At 38.2% G+C, this 16,026-nt stretch overlaps 2 protein-coding genes across 4 annotated transcripts in view; both read left to right on the top strand.

Annotated features, from left to right (window-relative positions):
• Positions 1-3,448: 3,448 nt before the first annotated feature.
• LOC106924014 (uncharacterized) lies at positions 3,449-9,627 on the top strand. Its single transcript, XM_088005291.1, has 4 exons — positions 3,449-3,511; positions 6,371-7,345; positions 9,247-9,308; positions 9,549-9,627. Exons 1-4 carry the CDS (start codon positions 3,449-3,451, stop codon positions 9,625-9,627), a joined length of 1,179 nt encoding a protein of 392 aa, XP_087861417.1.
• The window catches only part of kdr (kinase insert domain receptor (a type III receptor tyrosine kinase)), a 22,610-nt gene continuing 15,624 nt past the window's right edge, over positions 9,041-16,026 (top strand). Inside the window, exons 1-7 of one of the 3 annotated variants that reach the window (XM_014997754.2) lie at positions 9,041-9,308; positions 11,141-11,234; positions 11,326-11,528; positions 11,709-11,830; positions 13,452-13,620; positions 13,837-13,976; positions 15,149-15,323. In XM_014997754.2, coding sequence (XP_014853240.1) covers positions 11,158-11,234; positions 11,326-11,528; positions 11,709-11,830; positions 13,452-13,620; positions 13,837-13,976; positions 15,149-15,323 — 886 coding nt within the window. In that variant the 5' untranslated portion in view covers positions 9,041-9,308; positions 11,141-11,157. Of the gene's footprint in view, positions 9,309-9,361; positions 9,886-11,140; positions 11,235-11,325; positions 11,529-11,708; positions 11,831-13,451; positions 13,621-13,836; positions 13,977-15,148; positions 15,324-16,026 lie in introns of those variants that run through there. The other 2 variants (XM_014997746.2, XM_014997738.2) reach the window with 2 other exon arrangements.

The raw sequence follows: 16,026 nt of genomic DNA, 5'->3' as shown, positions 1-16,026 counted from the left end.
TAGCTACAAGTGAACTTAGTTCTTGCAGGTTGACCAGTCATCATTGTGTGTTCCCTTTTCACAATGTGACTTTAAATGTGACTTTAAAGTCACATTTTCACATTGTGTTTTGGACAGAAAACTTGGCTGGACCTTAGAGACAGCAGATTCCAGGATACGTCTTGGAGGAGCACAGTATCCTGTCCGAGGAAATGTGGACTGCTTCCTGTTCTCCCTCCCCTCTTCCCAGTTCCCCGTGCCAAATATGGGACCCCCAGGTGGCCCTCAAAGATTTGCTGAAGGTGTTTGTTTTAACTGTAGTTTCCCAAACATTTTAGAAAGAAGCTTTCCAAAAACAACCAGACTGACAGACAGTTTAAGAACTCTGATGTTATTAATTCTTATATCTTTTATTCACTGAATCTGTTGGATTTGTTGGGATGCAATTCAGATAAGTTGACATTTGTCATTGCTGATTTAGAAAAACATAAGTCCAAGTTGGGTAAGTTGGAGGTCTTCACCAACCTTAAATCTGAAAATCTGACATGGTTAATATTGAATTGACTGATATGCATGGTGAAAGCTTAATTACATTGTTTATTTATTTTTTATCTTCACATTTAGTTTTGTGTTCACTTTCTATTTATCATAAGTAAATTCCCAATTTTGTAAGACGTGAAAGTACACATACTTTAAAGCAAAGTTCAATTTATTTTTCATCAATTTATTTTAAATAAAAATATATTTTTTGTTTTGTTTATCCGGTTGCCTTGTAAGCGGTGGCACAGCCTCGCAGTTCAGCGGTATTGTTCTCCCTGATTCTTTTTGCAATGTGCCCACTTTAATGTTTCCCTCACAACAATGTAAACGTTTCATACAATTGGCTTCTTTCTCCTTTTGTGCTTCATTGTGTAAACGTTTTGTGGCCATTCTTTTTGCACTGAATTGTGGGACGCTAGCCTTTACAATCTTGAGGTCTGAGAACATAAACCACTCAATGGTGAGAAAATGGAAAACATTCATCAGCGCTGAGCTGAGCGCCACTCCAGCCTCCTGGAGACCGCGGGAGCTCTGGCGACGCTGCCCATCAATCATTGCAGTCGCTCTCGCGCAGTTCCCACACCGATATGCCGATATGCAGGCGATATGCACCAATGTGTTCGGCAATGCTGACGATGCACCAAAACTCTGGTGGAGTTTATTGAACATTTTATTTCATAAATGAAGCTTATTTAAATAGTTGAACCAACTTAATTGAATTGCTTCTGTAGGTAACAAGCAATTCAACTAAGTTTATCCAGCTTAATTTATTAAGTTTAACCAATTCAATATATTATAATCATCCAACTCAATTTGTTAAGTCAGTCTTACTCAAATCATTTAGTTTACTTCAAAAATGGTAAATAAACTTAAATAGCACTTTTGACCACTGAAAGCACATATTTATTTAATGCTCAGATGGTAGGCAATTTGGGATTAAGTACCCAGGGGACATATTAACATATGGCAGGAGGAAGCTGGAGTTGAACTGTCAACCTTCTGATCACAAGGCGACTACTCTATCCTCAGAGCCACGGTCACTTACTGGGAATGTGTCCCTGTAAGCTTGAGTCACGGTGTCAGACATGGGATACATGGTATTGAACTTAATTATTTCAAGTAAAGTCAAAGTAAAAAGGTCATTTAAGGACACTGTAAAAAGAGTATTAAAATTTAGTTTGGAACTACTTAAAAGTTTGAGTTGACTTTCTGTAGAATTAAGTCAAAGAGATTTTAAATGTTTATTAGAACAAAATAAATGATTTGAGTAACAATGACTTAAATTTGTCATGTTAAACCCCCTTATGAAATAAGTTATAAAAACTTAGCAAATTGAGTTGGAAGAACTTAATGAATTGAGTTGGATGATCATAATAAATTGAGTTGGTCAGACATAGGATACAAAACTGGCATTGAACTTAATTGTTTTAAGTAAAGTCAAAGTGAAAAGTTCCTTTAGGTTAAAGATTTGTAAGTTTTGAGTTAAATGAACACAAAAAAGTTAGTTGTCATAGCAAAAGCAAAAGAATTAAGTGAAATTAAAGTAAATAAGTCCATAAGATGAACTGCAGTCCAAAAACACTTTTTAGAGTGCAGGTAAAGTCTAGATGTGTTTCAGTTATTGGTGTGAAACTGTAGAATGAATTGAATGATGATTTTAAATTATGGTTATCTGGATGTGTACATGTATTGTGAAGATATCTTGGTAGGATGCTATATGACCAGGGTAGACAAGAATGAGCTTCTGCTTCAGCTTATTCCTTTTTTGGTAAATTATGGGTTTGTTTATTATTTTTGTTTCTGTGTTTAATGTTGACAATTTGCCAAAATAAAATGAATTGATTGATTGATTGATTGATTGATTGATTGATTGATTGATTGATGAAAATCTAATTAAATGTGGACTCCGCTCAGTTCATTCCCACGTTCTGACGCTACAGCCACTGCTCCCGTCTGTCAGATCTACGAGGCGGCGCCGACACTCGGCGGCGTCTTCAGGGCGGCCATCTTGTTCCAGATCTTCTCAGCTGTGATGACGAGCTTGTTGATGTTTGGAGGATTTTTAATGAGCAGATAGGAGCCGCCAGAAGCAGCTCCCACAGCTCCACACAGCAGGCCATGGTTTATCAAGTGGAGGGAAACAAAGATGTTCATAAAATAAATAAAATTTAATAATAATAATAATAATAATAATAATAATAATAATAATAATAATAATAATAATAATAATGAACACCTGATTGGATTCGAACATTACGACATTTAATTTCCCTTTGGGATTAATAAGTTTTGAAGTGAAGTTCACTGTGCCTGTAAAACCATTGTAGTTGTACGTATTTACAAGAGAGTTTTATCCTTGCTTTTTATACTATGTCGTGCAAAGTGGAATTGAGGTCAAATTCCTTGTTTGTTTGCAAAAACTTGAATAAAGCCGATTCTGATTCCATTTTTGTATCCAAAATACTTCTCGGATTTGAATCTTTGAAACTGTCATTGGTTACCCAGGAAAACAAAAGCGCCGGTCAGACTGATCAAATCAAAATAAACAACAAACATGCAAGGCAAGGACGTTTTTGACATCTGTCAGTGTGGAACGGTGAGTTTGTTTTCTGTAGTTGAGAGTAGGAAATATCTGGGGGCAGCTTTGTGTTTTATGTTATCATGCTTTAAAAATATGAATAATCATATAGTTGTAGTTGATTAAAGATGATTAATCACATTGAAGAAAGTACAGGGCGTGTATTCGATTTCACTTTAGCGTCTATGTTTTTGAATTTAGTTTTTTCCTTTTTTCAGTCAAACTGGTTGTGAAACAACATATGTTGGCTTTTCAAAAGAAAACTTGTTTATTTATACATTTTCTGGCAACATATTGTAATCCTCTCTGATTTTGTTGCTTTGTTGTGCTTCAACCAGAGCTAGATCACAAATGGAGGACATTGAGGCGAAAGACAAGAGCCACATGAGCGGCTCGGTGTCGTCTTTACCAGAGGTGAGTCCTTTTGATTCTTTTTGACTTGAGTTCACAATGATGATGTAAACTGGTGGTTTAAGTTGGTTTAGAGAAAATACTCACTTCTACAGACATCAACACAGTGGTAGTGGCGAGCCAGTGCCGTTTTCTCTGTAGTTTCAAAATGTACAATAGGGTCGAACGACTTCATATTTTTTAAGGTAAAAGTTGAGTCGTCGTCGACTAGTCGCGGTGACGTAAGCGCAAAAGCCCTTCACAACAACCAGGGCCGTGCAACAAATAATACTGCGCTCACAACAAACGCGTTTTGAGCGTCAGGCGCGTCGAGGGCCGTTGCGGCGCGTTTTGAGCGTCCAGCGCGGCGTGATTCGAACCAACGCGTCCGAGACTTTGAATGTAAACCAGACACGCCTGAGGCTCAAAACGCGTTTTGTGTGAACACGCCATTAGAGCCTTTATCAGCTATATTCACGGCAAATATTCATTGACAAACCACCGCTTTTACTAAGTCTAATATGCAGAATTAAAAGAACAAGAAACAGATCATTATCACGGACTTATTCGTGAGCAGCGGAGAAAAGTCCGAAAAGTCACACAAAGTAGGCTTGACTACTTTGGACGCTCCGCTCCGGGATGAACCGACACAGAGGCGCAACTACATGCTTTCTGAGGTGTATGCGAACATGTAATCGCACCCCCTGCCCCATCCCCCAGGTTTAATATGTCCATATGGCTATCCCTTATTTATGCACTCATAAAATACAGTAATTAAATTAAAACCATCATGGTATTTAGGTTTTTGTTGCCTCCCTAATGTTATCATTCCTTCCTGATGTGTTAATAAATTGCAGCCTAGAAAGCAATTAAAAAAGAATGAAACAAAAAGTAGGTCAGTATTTTATCGTTTAATATATAAGTGAGCCAAAGAGCCACTTCCACCAGCCTCTAGAACCGCCTATGGGCTGCAGGTCTGAGGCATTTTGTTAGCATGTTTTCCTTCATTCTTATAGGAAGTCAGGTTATCTAAACTGGCAGCCCACATTAATAAAATAATCATGAAATAAAATTGACCACAAAACACTGTTTTTATAAAAGATATCAACATTTTTCCTACACAGAATGCCCAGCAAACTAATAAAGAAAAAATAAACGGTTTCTCTTCACAATATTTATTTATTTACCAATCATCTATTACTATGATTTGTTCTTTAAATTACTATTTATATTTTTCGGTCTAAGGAGATGATTGAGGGATGAAGAGACTCTGATGTCTGGTTCTTTAGGTTCTGGCGGGTCTGCAGTGTTCCTCTCCTGACCCATTCTGTCTCATATCATACATACGACACATTTTATTTTTAAATCACCCCTATTTAACTTCACTGCAGGCATGTGCAGAGGGGCAGGAGGGGGGCAAAGTGGGCTTGAGCACCTGCCCCTTTTATCCTTGATGCCCCTAGTGCCCTTTTTGAGTGTTTTATTTTTTATTTTTATTATTTTTTACATTTTTTATTATTTTTATTAAAGAATGTCTGTCTTTATATCAGACATCCTGATATAAAGCGACTGTCATCTTGAGTCTTGACGCACCTCAAAGCCCCGGTACCACCTGGTACCACCTGCTCTCTGTTCGCTCTGCTTCTCCTTAACGTTTCTACCAGGTGGGTTAAAGCCGGTGATTGCGACTAGTCGACTGGCCTCGTAAAAAGTTATTGTAGAGTAAAGAATCGACTAGTCGGTTCTTTACAAAATTAACTCTTTAAATTCATCTCTACATATTGATCTATTGTTTTAAGCTATTTAATCGCTATTTGGTATATTGTTACATTTTGATCTCTTGCTTCGGGCTGAATGAAATGTCCAGCTTACTATGCCTTTAGTAGTTTGTACATATTTTTTCCTACTGATTATATCCTGTCACAAAGGCAGCGAGGCAGTCATTCTTTCCTCACAATCTGAGCTTTGCGTTTGTCATCTGATGTGTCATTAATTGGAATGGCGTGCGCATTATTGTGCAGCGCACTGTGCTTGTTACTGTCTAACAGAGATCTGCACTTTGATTTCTTTCCTTCCTCAACAGAGTCAGCTGGCTACTCCTCTATTTAAACTACAATAAGTAGATCAAACAATTTGGCTCTTTTGGTGTTCTCTGTGTAGTGCAGGCTTATTAAATGGGCCACAGAAGCATGAGCCACCATCAGGCAAATAATTCTGGTCCGAGCCGGAGCAGATTTCGGGTTGGACTACAGGTCTAAATTCTAGTGAAAAATGCATCTTTTAGCCAGTAACTTATAGAGCATTTGAAGACTAAACAATGTGTGTTGCTTCAATTGTGATTTGTTAGAACAGTCAGAGAAGAAGAGCCACCATGTCCTAAATAAAATAAATTAGTCTTCAAAAGTTCCTGTGTGAAATATAAGTTCCAACTTGTTTAGTTGGTATCAGTATGAGCAAGTACCTAGACTTAATATATATAGCTTAACAGAAGAAGGACTTGAACTTGATTGTCTTAAATTATATAGTGAATTGTTCGCAGAATAGGCTTAAATATTCAACAAAATTATTAAAAAAACAGACTGTTGTATTCAATTTATTCTATACATACACACATGTCTGTCTGTCTGTCTGTCTGTCTGTCTGTCTCATTGGATCTTGTCAAATATGTCTAAAGTTATTAAATCTGAACTAAATTACCCGCAACCAATACAAGACTGGTTGTGTTCTTGTAGCTATCAATGTAAAAGCAAACATATTGAAAGAGCTTTGCTTCCTCCCTCCCCCTACAAGATGTTATGGCAAATCTTTCAATCTGTCTTGTACAATTATGATGTAATATGTTACTATATTTCCTTCACTGTCTGTCATGATTTGGTCCCACAGAACTATAGCAGCATCAACAGGAACGAAACTCATGATGACTGCATGAGCAAAGACCATCAACGCATCCACACTAGAGAGAGGCCATACAGCTGTGACCACTGTGAGAAGAGATTCATCAGAAAAAGCCATCTGATGTCCCATCAACACATCCACACTGGAGAAAGGCCATACAGCTGTGACCACTGTAAGAAGAAATTTAGTCAGAAATACAATCTGATAGTCCATCAACGCATCCACACTGGAGAGAGGCCATACAGCTGTGACCACTGTGAGAAGAGATTCATCAGAAAAATCGAACTGATGTCCCATCAACACATCCACACTGGAGAGAGGCCATACAGCTGTGACCACTGTGAGAAGAGATTCATCAGAAAAAGCAAACTGAAGTCTCATCAACACATCCATACTGGAGAGAGCCCATACAGCTGTGACCACTGTGAGAAGAAATTTATTTGTAGACACAATCTGACAATCCATCAACGCATCCACACTGGAGAGAGGCCATACAACTGTGACCACTGTGAGAAGAGATTCATCAGAAAAAGTGAACTGATGTCCCATCAACACATCCACACTGGAGAGAGGCCATACAGCTGTGACCACTGTGAGAAGAAATTTAGTCATAAACACAATCTGACAGTCCATCAACGCATCCACACTGGAGAGAGGCCATACAGCTGTGACCACTGTGAGAAGAGATTCATCAGAAAAAGTGAACTGATGTCCCATCAACACATCCACACTGGAGAGAGGCCATACAGCTGTGACCACTGTGAGAAGAAATTTAGTCATAAACACAATCTGACAGTCCATCAACGCATCCACACTGGAGAGAGGCCATACAGCTGTGACCACTGTGAGAAGAGATTCATCAGAAAAAGCGAACTGAAGTCCCATCAACACATCCACACTGGAGAGAGGCCATACAGCTGTGACCACTGTGAGAAGAAATTTAGTCAGAAATCCAATCTGACAGTTCAACATCCATCCATCCATCCATCCATCCATCCATCCATCCATCCATCCATCCATCCATCCATCCATCCATCCATCCATCCATCCATCCATCCATCCATCTGTTTATTCATTTGTCCATCCACCCATCCATTTATCCATCCGTTTATCCATCCATCCATCCATCCATCCATCCATCCATCCATCCATCCATCCATCCATCCATCCATCCATCCATCCATCCACCCACCCATCCATCCATCCATCCGTTTATTCATTTGTCCATCCATCCATCCATTTATCCATCTGTTTATCCATCCATCCATCCATTACATTTATATAGATGAATTTTTTATTTGCTTTAAAATATTTCTGTTTCTGTTTCTGTTCTGCAGTCTGACGTGTTTAGCCAATACGGCGACTGCCTGAAGCCGATCTGTGGAGGAGACGACTGTCATCATCCATCTGAAGACAAAAATAAATCTGTTTTCTCATCCTGTCGGCTTTCTGTCCTTCCCTTCTCACAGATGTGTTTAATTCATCCATAAATTATAAACTAATTTAGTTTTCAGCTCAAACATCAAATCAGGATTCAAGTTTTACATTTAAAATATAAACTATTCTAAATTGATGTGACTCTTAAAACCCACAATTGTCTTATCAATGCTTCGTATATGCAACAAATCAAAGTGTTGAGAACTTCTGCATGAAACAAAATATATTTAAATGGTGAAAATAAAGTCTTTCTTTAACTGTGAGAGATTAAGGTTGGTTTAAATCGTTTGCACGGTTTTTTTGTTTGTGTCTTTTCAGGTCGTAGTAAATAAAAACCTTCACTGTTCACCACAGAAATGTTTGTTTCATATTTTGTTTATTAGCAGGAATTCACCAAAAATGTGAATTAATGGATGCTGGTTTTGATTGTTGTGGCAATTCCTCATATTCGTCACCAGGAGGCGCAGTTTAGACACCAACAGGAATATGAGCAGCTGAGGGCGTTTTTTAAAAATTCTAAATCTCAATAATTACACACAATAAAGTAATAATCTAAATCCTACACATCAAAGGTAAATTTAATATCTTAAATAAAGGAGATAAGAAACTAGAGGCATCCAAAGTGTGGTACACTTTTTAGTTTTAATTAGGAAAAAAATATTACATATTACCAAAAAATGTAAATCTTGTTATAATTCTCTTTAGCTACAATACATTTTGTTTTCATTTTGTCTTTTAAAACCACATTTCTTTGTGTTGTCTTTAAATCCATAGGAAATGCAACTCATTGAATTACTCAGAAGCAGATTTTGTTGTACCAAAATAAAAGAAAGATTGACACAAACCCTGTTCTGATTTCTTTTCCATTCTTTTCAGTCAAGTCTAAAAGGTATTTGGAAATCATGTGCCTTTAAAAACAAAACAAAACAAAAAAAACAATAAGGGAATGAAAAACTGCAGTGGCGTATTTGGGCAACTGTGGATAGAGATAAAAAGAAGGAAATTTCTGCAAAAAACTAAGAAACTTAATTTGAAAAGTCTAAAATTTGCTAGAAAAATCTCAGAACGTTTGAGATTAATCTAATGAATTTTCTAGAAAAAAACAGAAATTTCTCAATTTGTAAAGTTGAAATCTTATAGAAAAAATTGAGAAATTTTTAATCTCATTTAAGTTTTCCAAATTTCCAAGTTTTTCCAAAGAAATAAAATCAGAGTCCATAGAGGAACTTGTTGAACTTTATTCTATTTTTTTATTTTATTTTATGTTTCCTATTTTTTTGTTTTGATTTGGTCCTTGTTTGGAAGCCAAAAATAATTTCGACCAAGAGGAAGGTCCTGGGTAGCAGAACACCTGTTTGGACCCGCAATGAATTATGGGATACGGTGAGCCGTGAAGGATACACCGGACTCGTCCTTCCAACCTGTAGGAAAGAAGGCCGCATTTGGAGGAGTCTTCGAATTCGGACAGGCCTTGTCGCTACGCTATGACGTAAGGATTTTTAAGATTTAATTATTATTATTATTTTTTTAAAGTAAATCTTACTCATTAGTTTTGTCAGGACTGGATTATGTTTGGCAAAACTGCACTAAAATTAGACTACATTAGCCCTGGCGGATTAGCAAATGAGACAACCATTCCAGTTTTGATGAGACAAAATGAAAACGTCTGGATGAAGCTGAATGTTTAGCCCCTCAGTAACAGGTTCAGCAGTGTGCTGTGTGGTTGCAGATGCCCCTCCTTCCCTGAGGGCCTCTCGCTGAGGCCCCTCTCTGCATCCTCTGCAGCAGCAGCAGCAGAGGTTCAGTGAGAAACACGCACAGGCGCCCTGCACTGCGCGCTGATCACTCTGCGTGTCCATGACTCTCAAACTTTATCTGAAGTGGAACAGAAAACCTCGTTGCTCCGTCATGGATTCCTAATGAGGCAGTTTGATACTTTACTTATTTTTTTTTTATTATTGTTGCTCTGAAGTTTTTGTTGATACTTGCTTTTTGCCGGATGATGAAGCAGGCGGTCTCGTTTCTTCTACTGCTGGGCATTTTTCTGGAAACATCTGGTGTAGCTGGTAAGATGATGGAATAAAAACCTTTTTTTTATCTACAATGCAGAATGAAAAGTGTCACATAGTTTCAAGTATTAAAAAAAACTTTATTGACTATATAGCATCGGTTACTCAGCATATTTAGTCGTTTTGTCTCTTGTTTAACCCTAGATTGACTTTTATGTCGATGTATTGTGATTTGATGTCAGATCATCACAACTATTTTCTCTTGTTTTTGGAGTATTTTCTAACTTTCATACCCTTTTGCCAAATAAACATTATTTGTGACCAGTCATCTACTTTTTTAAATATTATTTTTGATGTGGTTACTTTGCTATAAATGTGATCGATGTGGCTAAAACTGCACAGGTCTTTCTAAAAACCCTCTATGTTGTATATATTGTTTTTTTTTTTACTTTACCAGAAATACTCCCATTGAGTTTCAAAAGTCTCTTTGGGCAACAGAGTCTGCGCCAAGAAAATTGCAAATAAGAGAAAATATTTAATTTAGAAAATTGATGTTGCATTGGCACAATGGGTTAAATCTATATGGAAGAACACATTTTCTTTTTATAGAGCATCATTTCATAGTGATCTCCTGGTCCTTATAATCACAAAAAATTGTGTGCTGTGTTTCTGATTGGCCACCAAGAAAGTTTTTTTTTTTCCATACAGTAAAAATGTGTCCTTTAGGGCCGCACAGGGAGGTGGTGGTCAGCCTATATCCTCTGTAACAGGAACCCCCACCTAGGGTCACACTGTGCCGGACTATTGAGCCTGACCCAGCCCATCTTCCCCTGCTTCCTGTTTTGACACAGTTTCGCCATTTTCTGCGGTGCTGGAAAAAAATGGCCTAGAAAAGCAGTTCGAAAACATACGCTACAATGGAAAAATGTTCTTTCTTTTTTTTTCTCGACTGTGCTTTCAGTTTCTACCTTACTTCAAACCCGACACACGCTGAAGGTCCTTAAGTATTTTTTTAATTTTTTTTTTTATGGCTACTTTGACTTGGTTTTGGTCTCATCTTTATTTATCCCAGGAAACATGCTGAAAATATGACTTCTTCATCCCAGATGTTTTGTCTCACATTCAGTCATTAATAATCCCCTTTGATGAACACTGACCACATTCAGACATTGGTAGATGATGTATTTTCTCTTTTCCAACCATATTGGAGCATTAAATGACATACAGTGGGTTCTCCAGGTCATTTCTATGAGGGCTGATTGCATTTTGAAACAGTCTTTGCCCTCATTAACACCCCTGTTTCTCTTCCCAGCCCTCCAGCTCCGGTTCATGCCCGACCCACCAACGCTCAACATCTACGGCACCCATCGGATGAACAAATCCGACAACCTTGACCTAACATGCAGGTTTGTGCCACTTCATCATCGTTCTGTCACCCGTCTTTCACCGTTTGGAGTATGCGGTAAAGTCTTGCGTGCGTGCATGTCGTTCTGCCAGAGGTCGGCAGCGCCTGGTGTGGTCCACCCCTCCTGTGAGCGCTCGCCTCTCCACCAGCGACTGCAGCGGATCAGGACTTTTCTGCACGACCCTGACCATCACCAACGCAACCGTGAATGAAACCGGACAGTATCGTTGTTACTATAAAGACCTGAAAGCTGAAGACGGCAAGACGGCGGCAGCAGTTTATGTCTTCGTCCATGGTACGACTCCTTGTTCCATTTGTTTTTCTGGTGCTTTTTTTTTATTGTAAATTTAAAGCAAAAGACCTGTCTAGTGCTTTTTTTCTTAGGCACATTTTCAGAAAAGTCCCGTCTCCCATCTCACCGGAGCTTAGTTTAAACTTAAAGCATATTAACTATCTTCACTTTGTCTTGTTTCAGATCCCAAGGTGCCATTCGTGCCCTCTGAAAAGGAATACGAGGTGGTCTTCATTCGCGAAGGCGAGCGCGTGGTGATACCCTGCCGAGGCTCGGTGGAGAACCTCAACGTCACGCTCAACACTGTGAGGACGATTACCCTTCTGTTTCAATCTCTTTCGCTAAAATTCATAAACATTTACAACACGCAGAGGCATCTGTATAGGGCGTGAAGCGCAGTGACAAAGTTTTCAGATGACCATTTAATTTTTTTGTGAAGAAACTCATCCAAACCAGCCTTGACCTGATTGAAAAAGCAATTTCCCACTAAAGCTAATAATTGTTTTTCCACCATTAGCAGTAACAATAACTATCAAGTGGCTTTAACTGGCAATAAGTCGGTTTATATCAATGAGAAGAAACTGAGTATTATCAGACCGTTTTAGGTCTTTGGCTGCAAGTCCGCTTTAGCTTAACATTTTTCTTTTCTCGTTTGGAAAGCTGAGTTCATTTTTGACTGGCCACACCCGAGCCTGATTATTACCAGCAAGATATAATCAGCAAATCACTTAAATAGAACTTGTTTGACTTCCTGAAATGAGCCAAAAAGGTCACACAAAGCAAGTTTAAAAAAAAAAGAAAAAAAAAAAGGAATGACTCGTTCAGAACGTCACAAAAGAAGGTCAGAGTTCCTGATTCAACAATTACAAACAGGCTGGATTAAAAAAAGTCACCAATGGGAGAGTTCCAACGCAAAAACTATATTAAACAAAAAAAACAAACAAACACAAAGGCCAGTCTGACATCTACCAATAATGTACTTCATAACATGATCACTATGTTACCTTCAGTTTGTCATACATACAGCGTGTTCACGACAAACAACTCAGAAGACGCCTTAAAATGGGCTACTGTCTCTTTAAGAAGCACGCCATCACATCAGTGCTTCCCCCTGTTTTTCACTGATGCCATTAAACAAAAAGTTGATATTTGCTCAATATTTTTTAATAGAGAGTCTATTTGATGTTATTGTTCATCAAAAACTGCTGTCTGTACTTAAAAAAAAAGTTCAATTAACTAAAACATTTTTGGTGTAACCAAAGAGCAAGAACAATACAAATCTGTAGGAATTAAATTTTATTTTTTTCACAAAAACAGACAATTCCCCTTTTGTTTTTCCAGAGGCATTTTTTTTAATTATTATTATTTAAAAAGATGAAGACATGTGACGAAGTTTCCATATAAACATTAACACAAAATTGGCCAGAAAACAACAAAAAAATTCTTTAAGATTTGATTTCCAAATTAATCTAGATTCAAAATCAGTATTTGATTGGATTTGAATACATTTTTTTTAAGTATTTGCAAAATATTTACTTTTTTTTTTTTTTTGCAAATAAAAAAATAAAAATCAAATATTTGTGAATGTCCTGAATTTTGCTCTTGGAAGAAAACCTGTTTGAGGTTATAAAAGACTAGAAACTTCGATTTAGAAAAGAGCTTTTTCGTGTTAAAGTCCAAGACTATTCCAATTGACTCTAGGCCTACATTTACCAATGACGTGCCACTGTTTGTAGGTCTATCACATAAAATCCCAGTGAAATACAGTGCAACTCCCGTTTAAAAAGTGACAAAACGTGAAAGAGTTTCAGGCACGCGGATACTTTTACAATGTTTCCTTCCGTGTTTGTACCGCTCTAATTCAGGCTTTCCTTTTCTTTATTTGCCTATTTAATTCAGAGTTTGTGAACTTTCTTTGTTTGTCAGAAGTATCCAGTCAAGGAGATCCATCCAGATGGGAAGGAATCCGTGTGGGATCCCAAGAGGGGTTTCATCTTACCGACCCATCTGATAAGCTACGCTGGAGTCGTGTCCTGCCAGACTCGGATTGGAAATGAGACATTCAAGTCCCCTCTCTACATCGTCGCTGTTGTTGGTAAGATAAAAACAACAACAACAAAATAAATAGTGCAGAGAAATAGATCCAAATATTAGTTCTGGAAATGATGATATAAGATCTGGTCAGAGACAGAGACAGGGTGATTACATGTGAGTGGGGACATTGTGTGTTGACTGGACTTCTGAGCGTGTGTAGCCTCGGCAGAACAATAGCATGTCCGCGACTGTCGTGCCTTCCCTCCCTTTTCCGCAGGATACAAGATTTATCACCTCACCCTGACCCCCGCTCACCAGAGGCTGTCTGTGGGGGAGAGGCTGGTGCTAACGTGCACGGCCCGCACGGAGCTCAACGTGGGCATCGAGTTCAACTGGACGCACTCCGGAGGGGCCCTGGTCAGTCCGCAAGTCTCTGACTCTACGGTACCGTCGTTGTCTGTCTGCGGTGACGTCGTCCCGGTGGGAATCGGTTTGACTCACCGAGAGCGACTCGCAGAGACAAAGGCAGAAATCGGGAAATCTGTTTCTCTCGTCCTCCTTATCTTGCAAATATTCGGGACTTCCTGCTTCCAGGAATCCGTCAGTCTGTCTGTGCGCCAGCAGGTCAAAGGTGACCGCATGTTTTGTTCAGAGATGGTTGCGAGGAAAAGGGGCAATGATGCATCGGTTTTCAAAACTTATTACAAGTAAAAATATGAAAAGTCCCGGAATTGGCTGCAGGTCTTTTGGGTCACGACTCTATCAGCTCTGGACATTTAGAGACCGAAAAATTTCTCCGTTATTCTACGCAAAATGACTCAGGCAAGGTTAGTTTTTAGGACACATTGAAAAATTATTTGTACTAATCACATTAACAAATATACAATGAACCATGTTAATAGATATAAGCAATACAAAAGTATCAAGCTTGCCCAATTTATTGTACTTCTGTCTCAAATTGGTCAGACGCCTGTGTTGGAAAAGAGATCGTGCTCACATGCCACTCGCTCTCTTATTCAATTATTTTACTGTTGTAGACAAAAAGCAAACATAGCAAAGCATCATTTTCCATGAGGTTAATCACTACTTACGCAAAAACATACCGCTTTGAACAAATTAAAAACATGAAAAATGACACGTATGAGAAATGATCCCACGGGCCATCCAGGTAGCCAGCAACAACCCTGCACGAACTTTTTAACTCATTTATCGTGTTGTTCGCATGCCGTCAATGTAAAACCACCTCTTGATATGTCTGCACTCGTTTGGACCTGGTGATCACTTAGGGGAATTTGTTTTCCTTTAATAGTATGAGAGTAAAAGGAGCTAAAGATAGAAAAAAGGAAACGACAGAGCTTTTCAGACTTGTTTTCGTAAAAATAAAACTTTAAAGTTATCACTTTCCACAAGTATGCATTATTTGAAATCTGAATAAAACATTCTGATTGTAAGTGAGAAAATGAGGCGCTGTGCGCAAGCCGAGCGTTTTACGCAACAAAACAGATTCTAACAAATTTAGACTACTGTGTGGCTGTAAGTTGCCAGTTTTAAAACACTGAATGTCTGTTTGCTGCGTGTTTCTACGTCAGAGCTCAGACGGAGGTTTCCACACCGTACCCCACAAGAAGAAGCTGTGGGACTCTCTGGATCTGTCCAACACGCTGATAGTGGAGAATGTCACGGTGGATCACTCTGGAGATTATACCTGCACAGTTTCCAGTGGGCAGATGGAGAAAAGCGCTTCAGCATATGTTACAGTTTTTGGTGGGTACTTTAAAAGCATATATTGTTGCATAATGTTATTTTGATTAAAACGAGTTAAGAAGTGGTTCATGGGGTAAAAAAATAAATAAAAATAAAATAATAATTCTTACTTTGTAACAACAAGGAAACTTACTCATTTAAGAAAATGGCAGGATATTGAGATTCTGGAGAAAATCTTCACATTCCAAAAGTTTGAACTCTAATCCCATTTGGAGTTGGTGGGAATGTTTTTGGTGCACCGTGTTGACTGAACAATGTTTTCAGTCCGTGTATTTGCATGCAGTTCGTTTCTTTGTCTGAAATGAAAAATGAAAAAAACTAAAATAGATTTGTGTTTTTAGTTTATCAAACCAAAAGGGTTTTCCTGCCCCTCAGTTGTTTTTTTTCATCTTGCACCTCAAATTTACTCACAGGCTTCTTTAAAAATGACTCTCATTTTTTGTATGAATATTTTCTGTTTTGAACAAACCTAATCATGTAAAAGAAAAAGAAAATACAAACGGGGATACTCTATATCCTCTAAATACTGTATTTCTTAATTCTGTTTTGAAGAAAGCTAACTGGAAGATCCAAATCCATCCTAAAAAAAAAAACCCTCTACAACTCCCTTTTAAAAATATTCAGTTTTAATGCGGTATTAAGTCCACCTGTCTGTAATGTAATCTCAATGTTAATACTCATGCTCTAGAAAAAGCCTCACAGG

Source organism: Poecilia mexicana, unplaced genomic scaffold, assembly GCF_051168715.1.
Source record: "Poecilia mexicana isolate PSO_F unplaced genomic scaffold, ASM5116871v1 scaffold_4, whole genome shotgun sequence".
Lineage (NCBI taxonomy): Eukaryota > Metazoa > Chordata > Actinopteri > Cyprinodontiformes > Poeciliidae > Poecilia > Poecilia mexicana.
Note: the sequence above shows the minus strand (reverse complement) of the source record. Positions and strands in the feature narration are given on the sequence as shown.

Excerpts from the sequence above, each read along its gene's own strand:
- LOC106924014 (XM_088005291.1), top strand. The coding sequence starts at position 3,449 with ATGGAGGACATTGAGGCGAAAGACAAGAGCCACATGAGCGGCTCGGTG. Across the intron at positions 3,512-6,370 it reads CGGTGTCGTCTTTACCAGAG|AACTATAGCAGCATCAACAG; the intron begins GTGAGTCCTTTT and ends TTGGTCCCACAG. Across the intron at positions 7,346-9,246 it reads GTCAGAAATCCAATCTGACA|GAAAGAAGGCCGCATTTGGA; the intron begins GTTCAACATCCA and ends TCCAACCTGTAG.